Source organism: Phyllostomus hastatus, unplaced genomic scaffold (assembly GCF_019186645.2).
Source record: "Phyllostomus hastatus isolate PE091 unplaced genomic scaffold, TTU_PhHast_1.1 phas_scaffold_21, whole genome shotgun sequence".
NCBI classification, from domain to species: domain Eukaryota; kingdom Metazoa; phylum Chordata; class Mammalia; order Chiroptera; family Phyllostomidae; genus Phyllostomus; species Phyllostomus hastatus.
Genome location: NW_025334017.1, coordinates 15,118,120 through 15,132,218, shown reverse-complemented (window position 1 = coordinate 15,132,218; position 14,099 = coordinate 15,118,120). Strand labels below are relative to the sequence as shown.

The following is a 14,099-nucleotide window of genomic DNA, read 5'->3' as shown; positions in this document are numbered from 1 at the left end:
GAGAAATATTTAATAGAGTTTAATAGAATTTGTATGTGAGCCTTTCAGTAAGGCTAAGCATCCTTTCTTTTAAAACATTCCTTTTACTTATTTATAATACTTGTAATCTCGAATTGTATCTTCTTCTCAAGGTGAAGAACATGGATTTAACAGACAGTCTCACATTAATTTTGTGACAAATGGGAAAGCTAGCCCCCTGCACATGGCAGTTCAGAGTGGAGACCTGGAGATGATTAAGATGTGTCTGGACAACGGTGCACAGCTGGAGCTGATGGAGGTGACTGCGCCTGTTCTACACAAGGCTTTTCTTTTTCAGCTGTCACAAATTATTTTCCGAAATGCTTTGTAGCTCTTTTACACTTATTTAGATTGAAACAGGTATTTTCTGCTGTTTGTGCAGAAGCAGAACAAGAGAATATATCACCTTTCAATCTACATAAAGAATTTGAGAGCCACCAAAAACAACTGCAAACAGAAATGCAGGCCCGGTAAAGAGAATGACACTGTCAGTGGTAGAAGTATTGTCAGAGCTCTCAAAACCTGTCAGGTTGCAAGGAAGGAAAATTGCCAGCTATGATTTTTCTACTGATACTCTTTGGTAGATAGAACTGATTATTATTTATCACCTTAAATTCTATATTCCTGGGCTTGGTTGACCTGGGAAGAAAAAAACTCACAGCTGAATTTAGGGTGTATCCTTCAACTGGGACTTAGGCATTGATTCTGGTATCCCAACTTGTTATAGAATGGGAAGTGCACAGCCCTTCACTTTGCTGCCACCCAGGGAGCCATGGAGATTGTGAAACTGATGATAACTTCCTACTCTGGTACTGGCGATATTGTTAACTCAGTGGACGGAAATCAGGAGACAATGCTTCACAGGCAAGTGTCCTGCTTACCATCCTGTGTACAGATTTTTAGTGTTCCGATGTTAAATTATATCCTGCAAGGAGAAGTTAGCCCTTACACATCAGCGATTCTACAATTCAAAAGCAAAGGACAGAGATAACAGAGATCCTGGGGTTCAGTTGGAAACTACATGCTCCTTTGGAATCAAAGTAGAATCTTAAATAGATTTTGAAAGAATAAAATCACCAGTGGCATAATCTGGGTCACTTTTTAGCCTAGTGGGTATGAGCCTATATACTCCAGAGGTCAATATACATGGCTTTGCACACCCTCTCTAATCTGTTACAATTCCTTCTGTGTCTCACCCTCATTTTTAGTGAAGCTAATCGAGTAGATACATATGGATGTTCCACTCATTCCACCCTATTCCCCCTTCTCCCCACCCCCAAAATTATAGATAAAGGCTTTTAAAACATCATTTTAGGAAATAATAGTCATGCTCCAAACAAGATAAATATTCCTGCAGAGTTTAACAGAATACATATGAGAGAAAAGAGCATCTGAAACTGCCGGCATACTAGATGCTAGGACAACTCCTTTGGGAAGACAAGGACTTAATGTTTCCTATGTGAGCGAAAGAGGTGGCTAAGACGAGCCACGTCTGTCTCTTTGTCTCTGTCTGTCTCTCTGATACACACACACAGCTGTGATCCTGCTGGAAGCCTACGCTGTCTCTCAGGGAAATCTGCAATATCCCTCAGGGAAAAAGAAATTTTATCTACCAATATGAGATCTGATTCTAAACTGGGGAGGTGGGGGATGAATGTACAATAGCAAAACCACCAGGCACAGTGGCATCTGCCTGGGTAGAAAGGAACTCCCACTTAGGATAAGTTTGCTAACTAAACTTTCCTAGCATAAAGGAAGACTCATAGAAGACAATTAAATCAACAAAAGAACAACAATTTTTTTAAGATTTAAAAAAATAAAATAAAATCAACAAAAGACTGCTTCTAAGGGAATGGAAATAATATGGTATTCTGAAAATAATTTTAAAATGATGTTATTTTAAGACTGAGAAATTTAAAGGAAACATAAAGGAAATCAGTTACATAAAAATAAGTAGATTCAGATGACATTATGAGAAACAAACTGGCATGTATGAATCAAAGATTGTTATATGAAAAAATATAGTTAGAAATCCTAGAAATGAAAAAAAAAAGCCTTTGAAATAATGTATTTCGATAGATAGACTAACTACCAGCCTGGCGGTTCTCCAACTGCTGCACATTAGTATCATGGGCAGCTTATAAAATCCCAATGTCAATTCATATCCAAGATTACATTAGAATCTTTGGGTTGGATATCAGGAATTTTTAAAACTCCTTAAATGATTCCAGTGTTTAGCCAATTTAGAAACACAATGATCTGGATATAGTTAAAAATGTCCACTTACAATTCAGTTTTAATATATATAATTATTACATACATAAATATGCATAAGAAGGAGTTATTTTAGAAAAATAGATCCATCTCCCTGACCCATAAGTATCCTTAACTTAACTAGACATATTCAACTTGGATTGGCTAAAGATTTCTTGGGCCAGTTCAGTCCAATTCTGATTAACCAAATATTGGTTTAGAATTTTGGAATGACCTTCTAATAAATAGCCAGTGATGTTTAGAGTTTATATTGAGCTTCAAAGGAAAACTTGCTCTTTGCACTAGAATTCCTTGTGTTCGTTCTGGCTGAAACAGAGAGCTCTGCAGTCAGAGGACTGGGGTGGCTGTGTAACCATTGGCATGTCCTTTGGCCTCTTGAGCCTTAGCTTCCAAATCTCCTGAGAATTTTCATTTCTAATGGACTCCCAGGTGGTGCCAGTTTAGCTGATCTGCAGTTCCCATGTTGAATAGCAATGTCCTAGACTGGGAGATGAAAGAACAAATCAAGTGGGGCCTTAATGCCATTATATCTTAAAATTACTAAATACGTTTAATATAATTTAAATACAGTGCAACTTCTTGCAAATGTTGGGTCAAAATGAACAAGCTGATTATTCCGAGATTTACATACAAAGAGCTAAGAATAGCTAAGATAATCTTGAACAGGAACGAGGAATAAGATTTGCCACAGGAAACAAAAAGGTTTAAAGCATTAACATTTGTTGTGTGCTTTGATGTAAGTGGAAAACTTTTATGCGCCTATTAACATTATCCTTATGACTAGCTACAAGGCAATATGAAAATGACTTCAATTCTTGCCATAATTGTTTTTTAGCTTCACAAAACCTCAGGAAAGCTAACTGTGCCTGGTTAGTTTTTGCCAAAAAGGGGGGCATTTTGAACCCTGCTGATGAATTCTAGGTGCAAGGACCATTGTTATAAACCCGGGGTCAACATTGGTAACAATCAGTTGTTATCTTTCACTTTAAGCCTTTAGGACAGATGTCACTACTCATTTCAGAACATCCTCAGGAGGATTTCACACGGAGAAAACAGGTTTACTAAAAGATAAGGAAGAAAATCTTGTGATGTGTTTGATGTTTCTCTATTATTATTGCTTTGAAAATATTACCCTAATCAGAACCAGTTATAGATTTTTAAATGTTCTTAATTGTCTAGAATTTTATCATGTTATTAAATGGCCATTTAAATTGACTTTTTGAACATGGTAGCTTTATTTTATATCAATAGTAGCTTAAACTGTTATAATTCTCCTTTTGCAGGGCCTCATTATTTGATCACCATGAACTAGCAGACTACTTAATTTCAGTGGTAACTATTCCATTCAGTTTTTCTATTACTATGTACAGTTGAAAATCATATAATTACATAATATGAATTCAGAAATAAACCAAATTCTAATTTTTGCTTATCAGCGGATGTTTACAAAAAGATGATGGACATATTTGCAAGTACACATTGTGCATGAATACGTAACAACCAAACTCCATTACCATGAAGTTAGAATCACCAAAGGGTGTTCTGATGCCTGTGCTAATGTGTTTCATGTGGGAGTGGGTGGGTACATGGCAAGAAAAGCTCTGGAGTGTGAGGCTTGGTGGCTCTGCTGACCTTCTTCAGTACATGAGGCTTTCTGGTGGGGGCGGGACAGGCGGCTCCAGCCCCTTCACCAGCCACTGTAAGCTTCTACCTCCAGCTGCCCCGGCGCTCTCTTTCAATAATGAAAAGCTGAGGAACTAATTTTGAGTTAAATTTTAACAAGTCATTTATACAGATGAATATATGATGAATTTATTTAAGTCCTAATATATCAGCAATGAAAGTATTTTCATTCCTAGTATTTAACATGTTTGTTGTCAATAGCAATTCTTGATATGGTGATAGTTACATCTATTTCAGATAATTTTTAAAAAGAGAATTTTTTTGTGAATTTTTAAATTTCATATGCAATAAATTTGGAAGATTTTTATATGAACATTTAAAAATATTTTTTTTAATTTTATTTTAATCATTGTTCAAGTACAGTTTTCTCCCTTTTACTCCCAATCCAGCCCACCCTCCCAACCCTCCCTACTTCCCTCCCATTTAAAAATATTTTCTTAAGTTGGAACTCAACTATTGCTAAAGGTCAAATGATTTTATTTTTATTTTTTTAAAGACCTTATTTATTTATTTTTAGAGAGAGGGGAAGGGAGGCAGACAGAGAGGGAGAGAAACATCACTGTGTGGTTGCCTCTCATAGGCCCCCAACTGGGGACCTGGCCTGCAGTCCAGGCATGTGCCCTGACTGGGAATCAAACCAGTGACCCTTTAGTTCACAAGCCCATGCTCAATCCACTGAGCCACACCAGCCAGGGCAAAAGATTTTATTTTATACTTTAGGTAGTAACAGAGATCCATTACTATCAGATGTCAGTCACAAGATTAACATGTAAGGATAATTTTTGTTATTAAAATTATAAAAGAATGCCTTGCTTTCTGATGTTACCATCTACAAATTATAGGGAAATTTCAGGCAGTCCTATAGTTAGGCATATGTTTGGGTGCTAGCCATATTGTAGGCACTCTGTCCCAAAGAATTAATATTATTTACAGATTGTGATATAAGTTGATTTGTCTTTTATAAGCTTTTTGTTGAATGACTTGTTGTGTTTTAGGGAGCAGATATTAATAGCACCGACTCTGAAGGACGGTCTCCACTTTTATTAGCAACTGCTTCTGCATCTTGGAATACTGTGAATTTGCTGCTCTCTAAAGGTACCATTAGGGACCAGACCTAACCTTTAGAACTACTACTTAATTCATTAAACATTTATTAACCATTTATTGGGGGTCAGGCATCGGGTCAGGTACCTGAATACAAAGATAAATAGAATATTTCCCATGTCTAGAAAAATATTCAGTCTAATAAGGGATCAACACTTAAAAATGATAATTTCAGAACAATAACAGATAATAGTTATAAAGCAATTATCATGTCCCAGGCATTTTGCTGAACATCTTATCTACATTTTCTCAATGACTGATTTTATGCGAGGTAAGTACTATCACTGTCCCATTTTACATACGAACCTGATGTGATAGTAACAAAGAAGAGATGTATCGTCCCCTCTTCTTCCTTGATCTCTAGTCTCTCTATCTTTATAGTTTATACTTTCAAAGGTAAGACCTCATATATTAATTGATGTAATAAATCACATATTATCTCCCCACCTTTACACACACACACAGCATACACATGGTAAGGTAAACCCATTTTTAACTATATTTAGTTCTTTTATCTGAATAAAGTTTCCTGTAGGTTAAAGGTTGGGAGAGATTTAAATTAAATTTTTTTTTATTTTCTTAAATTAAAACTCCACCATAGGCCATGTTTTAAATAAGTGAGCAGAAGTTACATTCATTTTGTGCTCTCTTAGGTGCACAGGTAGACATAAAAGATCATCTTGGACGTAATTTTTTGCATTTGACTGTGCAGCAACCGTACGGATTGAAAAATTTGCAACCCGAGTTTATGCAGGTAATACATATGCACGCGTGCGGGTTCCCAGAAACTGGGCTGGCTCGACAGAGAGTACAGTGATTTTGCTTATTGTGATTTTTGTTATTATGAAGTCTGGTTCTGGAATTTAAAAATTACTTTAAAGTAAAGATGCAATATTTAAATGTTTACTAACAACATAGTGGTGCTGGCAATAATAAATTACATTGGGATTGAATTTTCCGAGTGACAGAGGGTTCCCACATCTCCCTGTCTGTATGTATTGAATCAGCTCTCCTTCACTCTTTGACCATTAGGAATTGGGTATCAGTGAAAAGGCCAAGCACATGTGTGGGTTAGCAGTACACCATCATCAATTTAAAAACAATATGTTCATCATACTCACTGGTTGACACATTGAAAGCATTATCTCCATAGTTATATTCACTGATTAATATTTATTAAGTGACCATTAGGTGTATCTGAAGTACATCATATTTTTATAATAGATTTCCATATTGCCAATATCTTTAATAAAGAATGAGAAATGTATGTATTTGAATATCTTTAATGAAATATTTGTTCATTGACTGGATTAAGCTGCTCATTTGACATTCATTTTTAATTTAATTTTCATGCAAAATATAAAGTAAACCTAATGTTCATCTTTCATCACTTTGTCCTAATAGAACACGTTAGCATTACTGTGGGGAGAAAAAGTGAAGGGAGCGCTCTGGAGGGTGGTGAGTGGTCAAGTACATTCGGAAACTGCTAGGTTAAAAATGTTAAGTACATTTCCTGCTCCCAACGCTGCCCAGTGCCTCCATACGTTGTAGTCACACACATTGTAGGGGGACAGCACGCACCGTCATCTGTGTTTCTTTTCCTGTTACCCTTCAGGTTATTTATGTTTTTGTCCTCAAGGGATACATGCTGACCCTTGTTGGAAAATACTATCCTATAGAATAGTTTGAAAAACACTATAATTATCATGATAGCAGAGTTATGTTTAGAATATTGATTTTTTTTCCCCACAGATGCAGCATATTAAAAAGCTGGTAATGGATGAAGACAACGATGGGTGTACTCCTCTACATTATGCATGCAGACAGGGGGTCCCTGTCTCTGTAAACAACCTGCTTGGCTTTAATGTGTCCATTTACTCCAAAAGCAAAGATAAGCAGTCACCCCTACATTTTGCAGCCAGGTAAGGGCTAGCTTATGTGACACAGGAGCATGTCATCCATTTATGTGATATGTGCTTTGAACATATGAAACCTAATTTTTTCAAGTTACGGGCGCATCAATACCTGTCAGAGGCTCCTGCAAGACTTGAGTGATACGAGGCTTTTGAATGAAGGTGACCTTTATGGAATGACTCCTCTCCATCTGGCTGCAAAAAATGGGCACGATAAAGTAGTTCAACTTCTTCTGAAAAAGGGGGCTTTATTTCTCAGGTAAGGATATATGATAAGAATATTTATATATTCTTTTTAACTAATTAGCCATTTCCAGGCTATGTTTCTATTTTATTTTTAAATATGGTACTTAACTTTCTATCTCCCTAAGGACTTTTATCTCATTTATTCCTCGAAACATATGTGACTTATGAAATATTAAAAGAAAAGTCAGTATTATTGCCAACTGATGGATGAGGACATTGAGATTTATAGAGCTGAAGACCTTGTTCAGGGTCACAGATTAAATGGCTTTGTGCAGAGTAGTTCCCAGGATCTTTGAAATAAAGTCGCTCATATTTTATTGTACTTTATTATGCTACCATGTTTTAATGCAGATGCAAAACCCTGTGTGTGCATGTACAGACACCCTGCACAAATGCACACTGTACTTTTCATTCCATCTGATGCATGGCAGAGATAAAAAGCACCCTTTAAACTGCAACATGAAATATAAAATATTCCTGAATTTCATTACACTTAACTCTAACACACGGAGCAAAACCAAAGTAAAATAATTATGCATAATAAAAAGGTAGTATAAATAAATGACATTTTGGTAAAAGGAAGATAAACGCCCAGAAGTTTTATAGATGTATGATGAGCTATCTTCTAATGTCAACCAGGTGAGTGAGCAAAGAGCTCATTAGGCTAATGTTCAAAACCACATTTCTTTATCAGACTGCCCATCCCAGCAACGTCAGAGGCAGCTGGGAACTGCATACTTGGCTCAGTTCCTTCCTGCTTCCATGGGAACCCAGGCAGCAACCTGCAGAGGGGCCCCAGTGGACGCAGGCCAGAGAGTTGTTACTTAATTACATCGGAACTGAAATAACGAGGTGGCTCTTGCACCCTAATGCAGTCGCTCACCAGTGTTGAAATTGAATTGTGTCAGGATCTCACACAATTTTTGTATATATAATTTGGAAAAATATCAAGACTTCACTGTGTTTAATATTAAATTTCTGTGAGAAAAGATTAACATTTTCCAAAGGGATTAAGTAAGCATCTTGGAGAGCACAGAGGAAAGATCTCTTCAGATCTAACTCTTAGAAGACAAAGTGGTACTAAGTTAAGTATCTTACAGTGACATATTGTAAGATGATGATATTATTTTTATCACTTTTTATTAGTAATAGGTAGTGGCCATGAAGACTAATATTACCATCATGGAAATTTTTGATATCATGCTCAGTGAAAGAACAGAACAAGATTTAAAATAGCGCATGTAATACATTACAGCTTGGGAAAAATATGTATGACATAGACGTGCTAACTCTAGTCTTACCTGTCCCCAAGTTTTTGATATTGCATTTATATACTTTCACATTTTATTCTGCTAAATTAAAAAATATGCATGAATCCTATTACAGGTAGATCATTTAAGACCATTTGGTTTGAAATTAGCTCATTTGTTATGAATATGTAATACATATTTAGTTACCAAAACTTAGATTGCATTTTCTTTGTCATAAGACCTACCTGTCAATGGCGGTATGCCATCCCACATTTCATCTGTAAGGGGGACGCACACGTCTTTTTTTAACTCTTTAACAGTGACCACAATGGCTGGACTGCTTTGCATCATGCTTCCTTGGGTGGGTACACGCAAACCATGAAGGTCATTCTTGACACTAATTTGAGGTGCACAACAGATCAGCCAGATGAAGAAGGGGTACGTATTGGCATTCCTCATACCTACCCCAAGTCTTGGCATACAAGCAGCTTCAAAAATTGCAAGAAAGCCTTCTTCTTAGCCCAGTCTCTTCCCTCCTTTCCCCTGTTCATAGATCCTTACTGGGTTCTTACTCTGCAGACCCTTAGGGAGAGGAGGGGGTGAAAGGGGAAAAGAATATGGAAAATGCTAAGGGGTGGGGGCATGTTGAGGATGCCTCCTCAGTCTTGCAGAGACTGGTTTACAGGCCTGTGTGGACTGATGACAAAATTTCCACCACCCCGGTGAACTGAGAAAAATGAAGAGGGCAGGGGTAAGTCTTCATAAAACTCAGTGTATTTGATTTGAAGGACTGTCCTTTATTCTGATCGGATGTTCTTCCTCCTTTTTTGTAGGGCAGGTATTGAAATGTAAATTCTTTCACTAACTGGTGGAGATAGAAGATCATCATTGCTTTTTAAAAATGTCAGCCCTGGCTGATGTGGCTTAGTGGATTGAGCATCGGCTTGCAAACTAAACTAAAAATGTCTTTGTGTAACAAAACAAAAGATTGGCAATCACAGAGAAGCTCTGATTTAAATTGCTTTTATTGATTGATTTTTAGAGAGAGAGAGAGAAACATCGATTTGTTGTTTCACTTATTTATGCATTCATTGGTTGATTCTTGTGACCAGGGATCAAACCCACAACCTTGGTATAGCAGGAAAACAGTCTAACCACTGCTACCCGGCTAGAGCTGAAGCTCTGATTTTTTTTTTACAAGCCTGTGAAAACCCCAAATCTGGGAACCACCATTCTGTAGCATGAGAAATTTCCCCGAAGTATTCTCTCCCGTGGTAATTTCAGCATCCTTACGCTGACAGCTTGTCCTTAGTTCTCATGGAATCATCCCACTGCAAAAACAAAGCAAAATAACCACTTGGAATTCATGGACACACACCATGTTTAAACTATAAACTCAGTATTTTGAAGGTTTATTCTGAACACCAGTTTTACATTTTAGGTATTTGGGTATTAAATGGTTAGTTTTGTTAGTAATTTCTTTGAAGCAGTTCAATAATAAAACATGGTAGTAACATAGCTAAGGCATGATTAGCCATTGCCACTGGCTTTCCATGTCCTGTTTTCTCTAAAAGAACACAGCACTTCACTTTGCTGCAAGGGAAGGCCACGCCAAGGCTGTTGCTCTCCTTCTGAGCTATGGCGCCGACATCGTCCTGAACAAGCAGCAGGCCTCCTTCCTGCACCTCGCCATTCACAACTGGAGGAAGGAGGTGGTTCTTACGATCATCAGGAACAAGAGGTATGCTCTCTTCCTGTTCACTGTCATTGAGTGTCTCCGGGCATGAGGGATGATTCACAGACTGAGAGGAAACAGGAAGAGAGAGTAAGTTTCAGCTGTTAATCAACATTCAAAAATTTTTTATTTATTTGTTGAGTTTCTTTTTAGAGAGAGAGAGGAAGAAGGACAGAGGGAGAGGGAGAGAGATAGGGAGAGAGAAAAAACATCGATTTTGTCATTCCACCCATTCATGTATTCATTGCTTGCTTCTTATATGTGCCCTGACTGGGGATTGAACTAGCAACCTTGGTGTATTGAGACAATGCCCTAACCGGCTGAACTATTCAGCCAGGGCTTACAGTTTTTAAACAGTTTTTAAATGTCAGTTTTTTACAGAAAGTTTTAATGAACTCTTTGGGTAACAACAGACATTTTGCTTGACCTCGCTGATCTTGAGTTTCCATTTCTAAGTCATGGGGGCTCGGATCACCTTGTGGCTGTCTCGGGAGACTCAGGGTTTCAGAGATGTGTAGTGTCTGGCACCACAGTTGTTGTTGAGAACACTCTGCCCAGCCCTGTCTGAACTTCCCCGACACTCTGTTGCCAACAGAAATCCCAGAACTGGATGTTGGTGAAAATATTCTCCAAGGGTATTGTCACTAGTGCTGTCTATGGAATTCCCATTAACACAGGATCTTTTGTGGTTGAGGATTTTTTGAACTAGACTCCCAGGAGCTTTAATGATGAAGTTGGAGAGTAGTTTGTCCCACTTCTTGTGCATAAATTTTTCTATAGAATCACAGACAGATATGTGCAAGGTCCCAACGTCACCCAGTAGTGGACACAGAAGTAAATGATCTCATGTTCAAGGCAGATAAGGCCTGTGTTTTTGAGCATGGCACAGTCTCAAGATCTCCTTCTGATCATTCTTTTGAAGCACTTGCCAATTCAAGTGTGCAAGCAGAAGTTGTCTACTGATTACGCACATTTTCTAGATGGATTTTACTGATAGGGTTAACGGAAAATTTGTCTGAGTAGATTTTAGGACCAGCCTCCTGTGACATAGATGGGCCATTGGAGGTAAATGGACTCACTGCTTCCTGTTGTAGATCTATTTCCTCCTTGGTATCATCTGTATCTTTTTATCCTGTTCATCTGGATGGAAATGAAAAGGGGGCAGACTCTGCAATGTGCTGGCAGAACCTGTGCTTGTTAAGGCACTCAACACACGTTATTTTGTAGTTTAATTCAATATATGATGTATACATGGATTAAATTGTAAATATCCTGTGCCCAGTTCTATGTTGCTAAAATAGTATGTGGAAGTGAATATCTCTACCCAACATGACCAGCTCCTGATCTCAGGGGGAACAGAAGGCAAAGCCTACATTCCTTAAAGGCATTTAGAGAAAGAGAACAGTGATTATAACAGCCCTCCTGGAATTTGCCCACATTTCTCATTTCCATTAATGGACAAAGACCCTACTAATGGATGCATCTTGGTTCAAATATTGCTTTCATTGGGATCAAGTCAGGTTTCCTGTAAAGACATAATCTTGAGTATCAACTGATAGCTTTGCTATTGTACAGAACAGAAGAATTAAAACTTGTTTTTTTATTATTTTTTTTTACAGATGGGAAGAATGTATTGGGGTTTTTAGTCATAATTCTCCAAGCAATAAATGTCCAGTCACGGAATTGATAGAATACCTCCCTGAATGCATGAAAGTAAGCTCTTCAAACAAAACTCCTTATGAGTATATTTTATATAATATAATGTGAGGATTTATTGTTATAATCATTACCTAAATAATAGTAATTTCCATCTTTAAATAAAGTTCCTAGTTGTACACAGTCTTTAAGGGAACTTAGCCAACCAGTATTTAAGAAGAACCTACTTGGATTAAAGAAGGCTATCCTATTAGTTGTTGTGTGGAATACAGAGAATATGGGCAACAGGGTTCTTTATTCAAATAATCCAAGTCTAGAGCAGAGACTACTAATTGTGGTTGCTGGCTGAACAATTTCTCTAGATATGTTTTTTAACGGAATGCATGTTGTTGTTTCAAATTTGCATTTGTTGTTTACATTTAAAATGAGGGGGCTCCCATAAGGATCTAGATATCTGGATTCCTGTAAAAATCAGATCTAGTGACTGGGTCTAGTGTTCACAAGGCAGGAATCGCTGGGTGAGTGAGTAGCAGCTGCTTCCTTTCCATGGGGCCAGCACCTCCCATCTCTCACCCCCTACCTCCTCCTCTTGTATATTCAGCTCTCATGCCAGTGTTAGTTGCCAGGTATTGTCATTCTTGTGCAGTTGATTTCCTTGTAGTAGAGTGATACTTCTCTAAATATGCTTTTATCCAAACTGTGAAGAGTAAAAAAAAAAAAAGGAAATCTCACTTTTTTCAACAGCATGGGAAGAGCTAGAGGGTATTATGCTAAGTGAAATAAGCCAATCAGAGAAAGACAAATACCATATAATTTCACTCATATGTGGAATCTAAAACAAAATAAACAAACAGAATAGAAACAGACTCATAGATACAGAGAACAAACTGATAGCTGTCAGAGGTGAAGGCGTTGGGGGAATGGGTCACATAGGTGAAGGGATGAAGCAAAAAAAAAAAAAAACAACTATAGACACAGACAACAGTATGGTGATTACCAGAGGAAAAGGAGGGTGGGGAGCAAGTAGCAAAGGGGAAAGGAGGGTAATAAATGGTAATGGAAAGAGACTTGACTTTGGGTGGTGAACAGACAATACAATGTGTTATAGAGTCATACATTTGAAACCTATATAATTTTATAACCAATTTAACCCTAATAAAAGCAATTAAAAATTAATTTAAAAAGTAAAATAAATAAAAAACCCCAAACTGTGAAGATAATAGCAGGCACAAGGACAGCCAGCATCTAGAGGATGATGGGAAAGCTCTGAAGGCTGGCGTTGTTCGCCCAGTCACACTGCTTGCCTGGCCTCTGTGGACCTCAGAAAGTGTGGCTGTGCTGGAGAGAGCCCAGCACCTAACCGGGCATCCACAGCGAGAGAAACATCTACAGATGCTGAGCCCGTGAGTGTTAAAGGATGCAGATACAAGACCTCCTGGCAAAGCTGAGATTTAAAGACTGGGACAGACAGGGAATAATTCAGAGAAGAGGAATGACTTTGAATGTAATTCACAGGGAAAAATATATTCAAATACTGGAGGAGGCAGTGAGACAGATTTGGAGCCTGGCAGCCCTGGGATTCATTCAGTCCTGGCTCTGCCTCTCGATTTAGGCGAGTCATTTCACCTCTCTGAGCCCCATTTTCTGTTTTTGTTAAAGCAGCGGTGCTGACACTGATCTGGCAAAGTGTCACAAAAGGTAGAGGTAAACTATATAACGTATGTAGGATAGTGCTTATCCAATATTACCCATCCTGTTATTCTTATACTGCTTATATGGTTATTAGTGCTATTAATGGTTTTTATTTATTCAATAAGCACTTAGTATGTGCTAAGTACTGCATGTGCTGTTTTTCTTTATAACATCTAATGAATATCAGAGCAGGTCCAGTTCATAGATGAGCATTTTAGGTGCACAAATTTCATCAAAGGGCATATAAATATTCAGGATTGAAAAGGGGGATAAATGATCATGAAAAACATACAATAAAAAAGTAAAAAAACTTGGTTTATAGTTCTTATGGAAAGTAATACAATAATTAATAAATAATAATTCAAGAATAAAAAAAGACAATGATGTCAGACTTTCTTACTCAGCAAGTCCAGTTGTTGGAATCTGTCCTGATGAATTATTAGAGGGACAGACAGATTTATATACAAAGGTGTTTCCTGCAGCATTATTAATAATAATAAAAAAGTGTTAGAAATGTTTACATATACA

General features: G+C 37.5%; 1 protein-coding gene across 2 annotated transcripts in view; it reads left to right on the top strand.

Moving 5' to 3' along the window:
• Positions 1 to 14,099, top strand: part of TRPA1 (transient receptor potential cation channel subfamily A member 1) — a 50,721-nt gene that overhangs the window by 19,204 nt on the left and 17,418 nt on the right. For both annotated transcript variants that reach the window (XM_045861251.1, XM_045861250.1), the window contains exons 7-16: positions 132 to 277; positions 746 to 882; positions 3,576 to 3,624; positions 4,971 to 5,070; positions 5,733 to 5,833; positions 6,832 to 7,001; positions 7,087 to 7,251; positions 8,809 to 8,926; positions 10,063 to 10,229; positions 11,843 to 11,936. In XM_045861251.1, the coding sequence (XP_045717207.1) occupies positions 132 to 277; positions 746 to 882; positions 3,576 to 3,624; positions 4,971 to 5,070; positions 5,733 to 5,833; positions 6,832 to 7,001; positions 7,087 to 7,251; positions 8,809 to 8,926; positions 10,063 to 10,229; positions 11,843 to 11,936 (1,247 nt within the window). The remainder of the gene's footprint in view (positions 1 to 131; positions 278 to 745; positions 883 to 3,575; positions 3,625 to 4,970; positions 5,071 to 5,732; positions 5,834 to 6,831; positions 7,002 to 7,086; positions 7,252 to 8,808; positions 8,927 to 10,062; positions 10,230 to 11,842; positions 11,937 to 14,099) is intronic.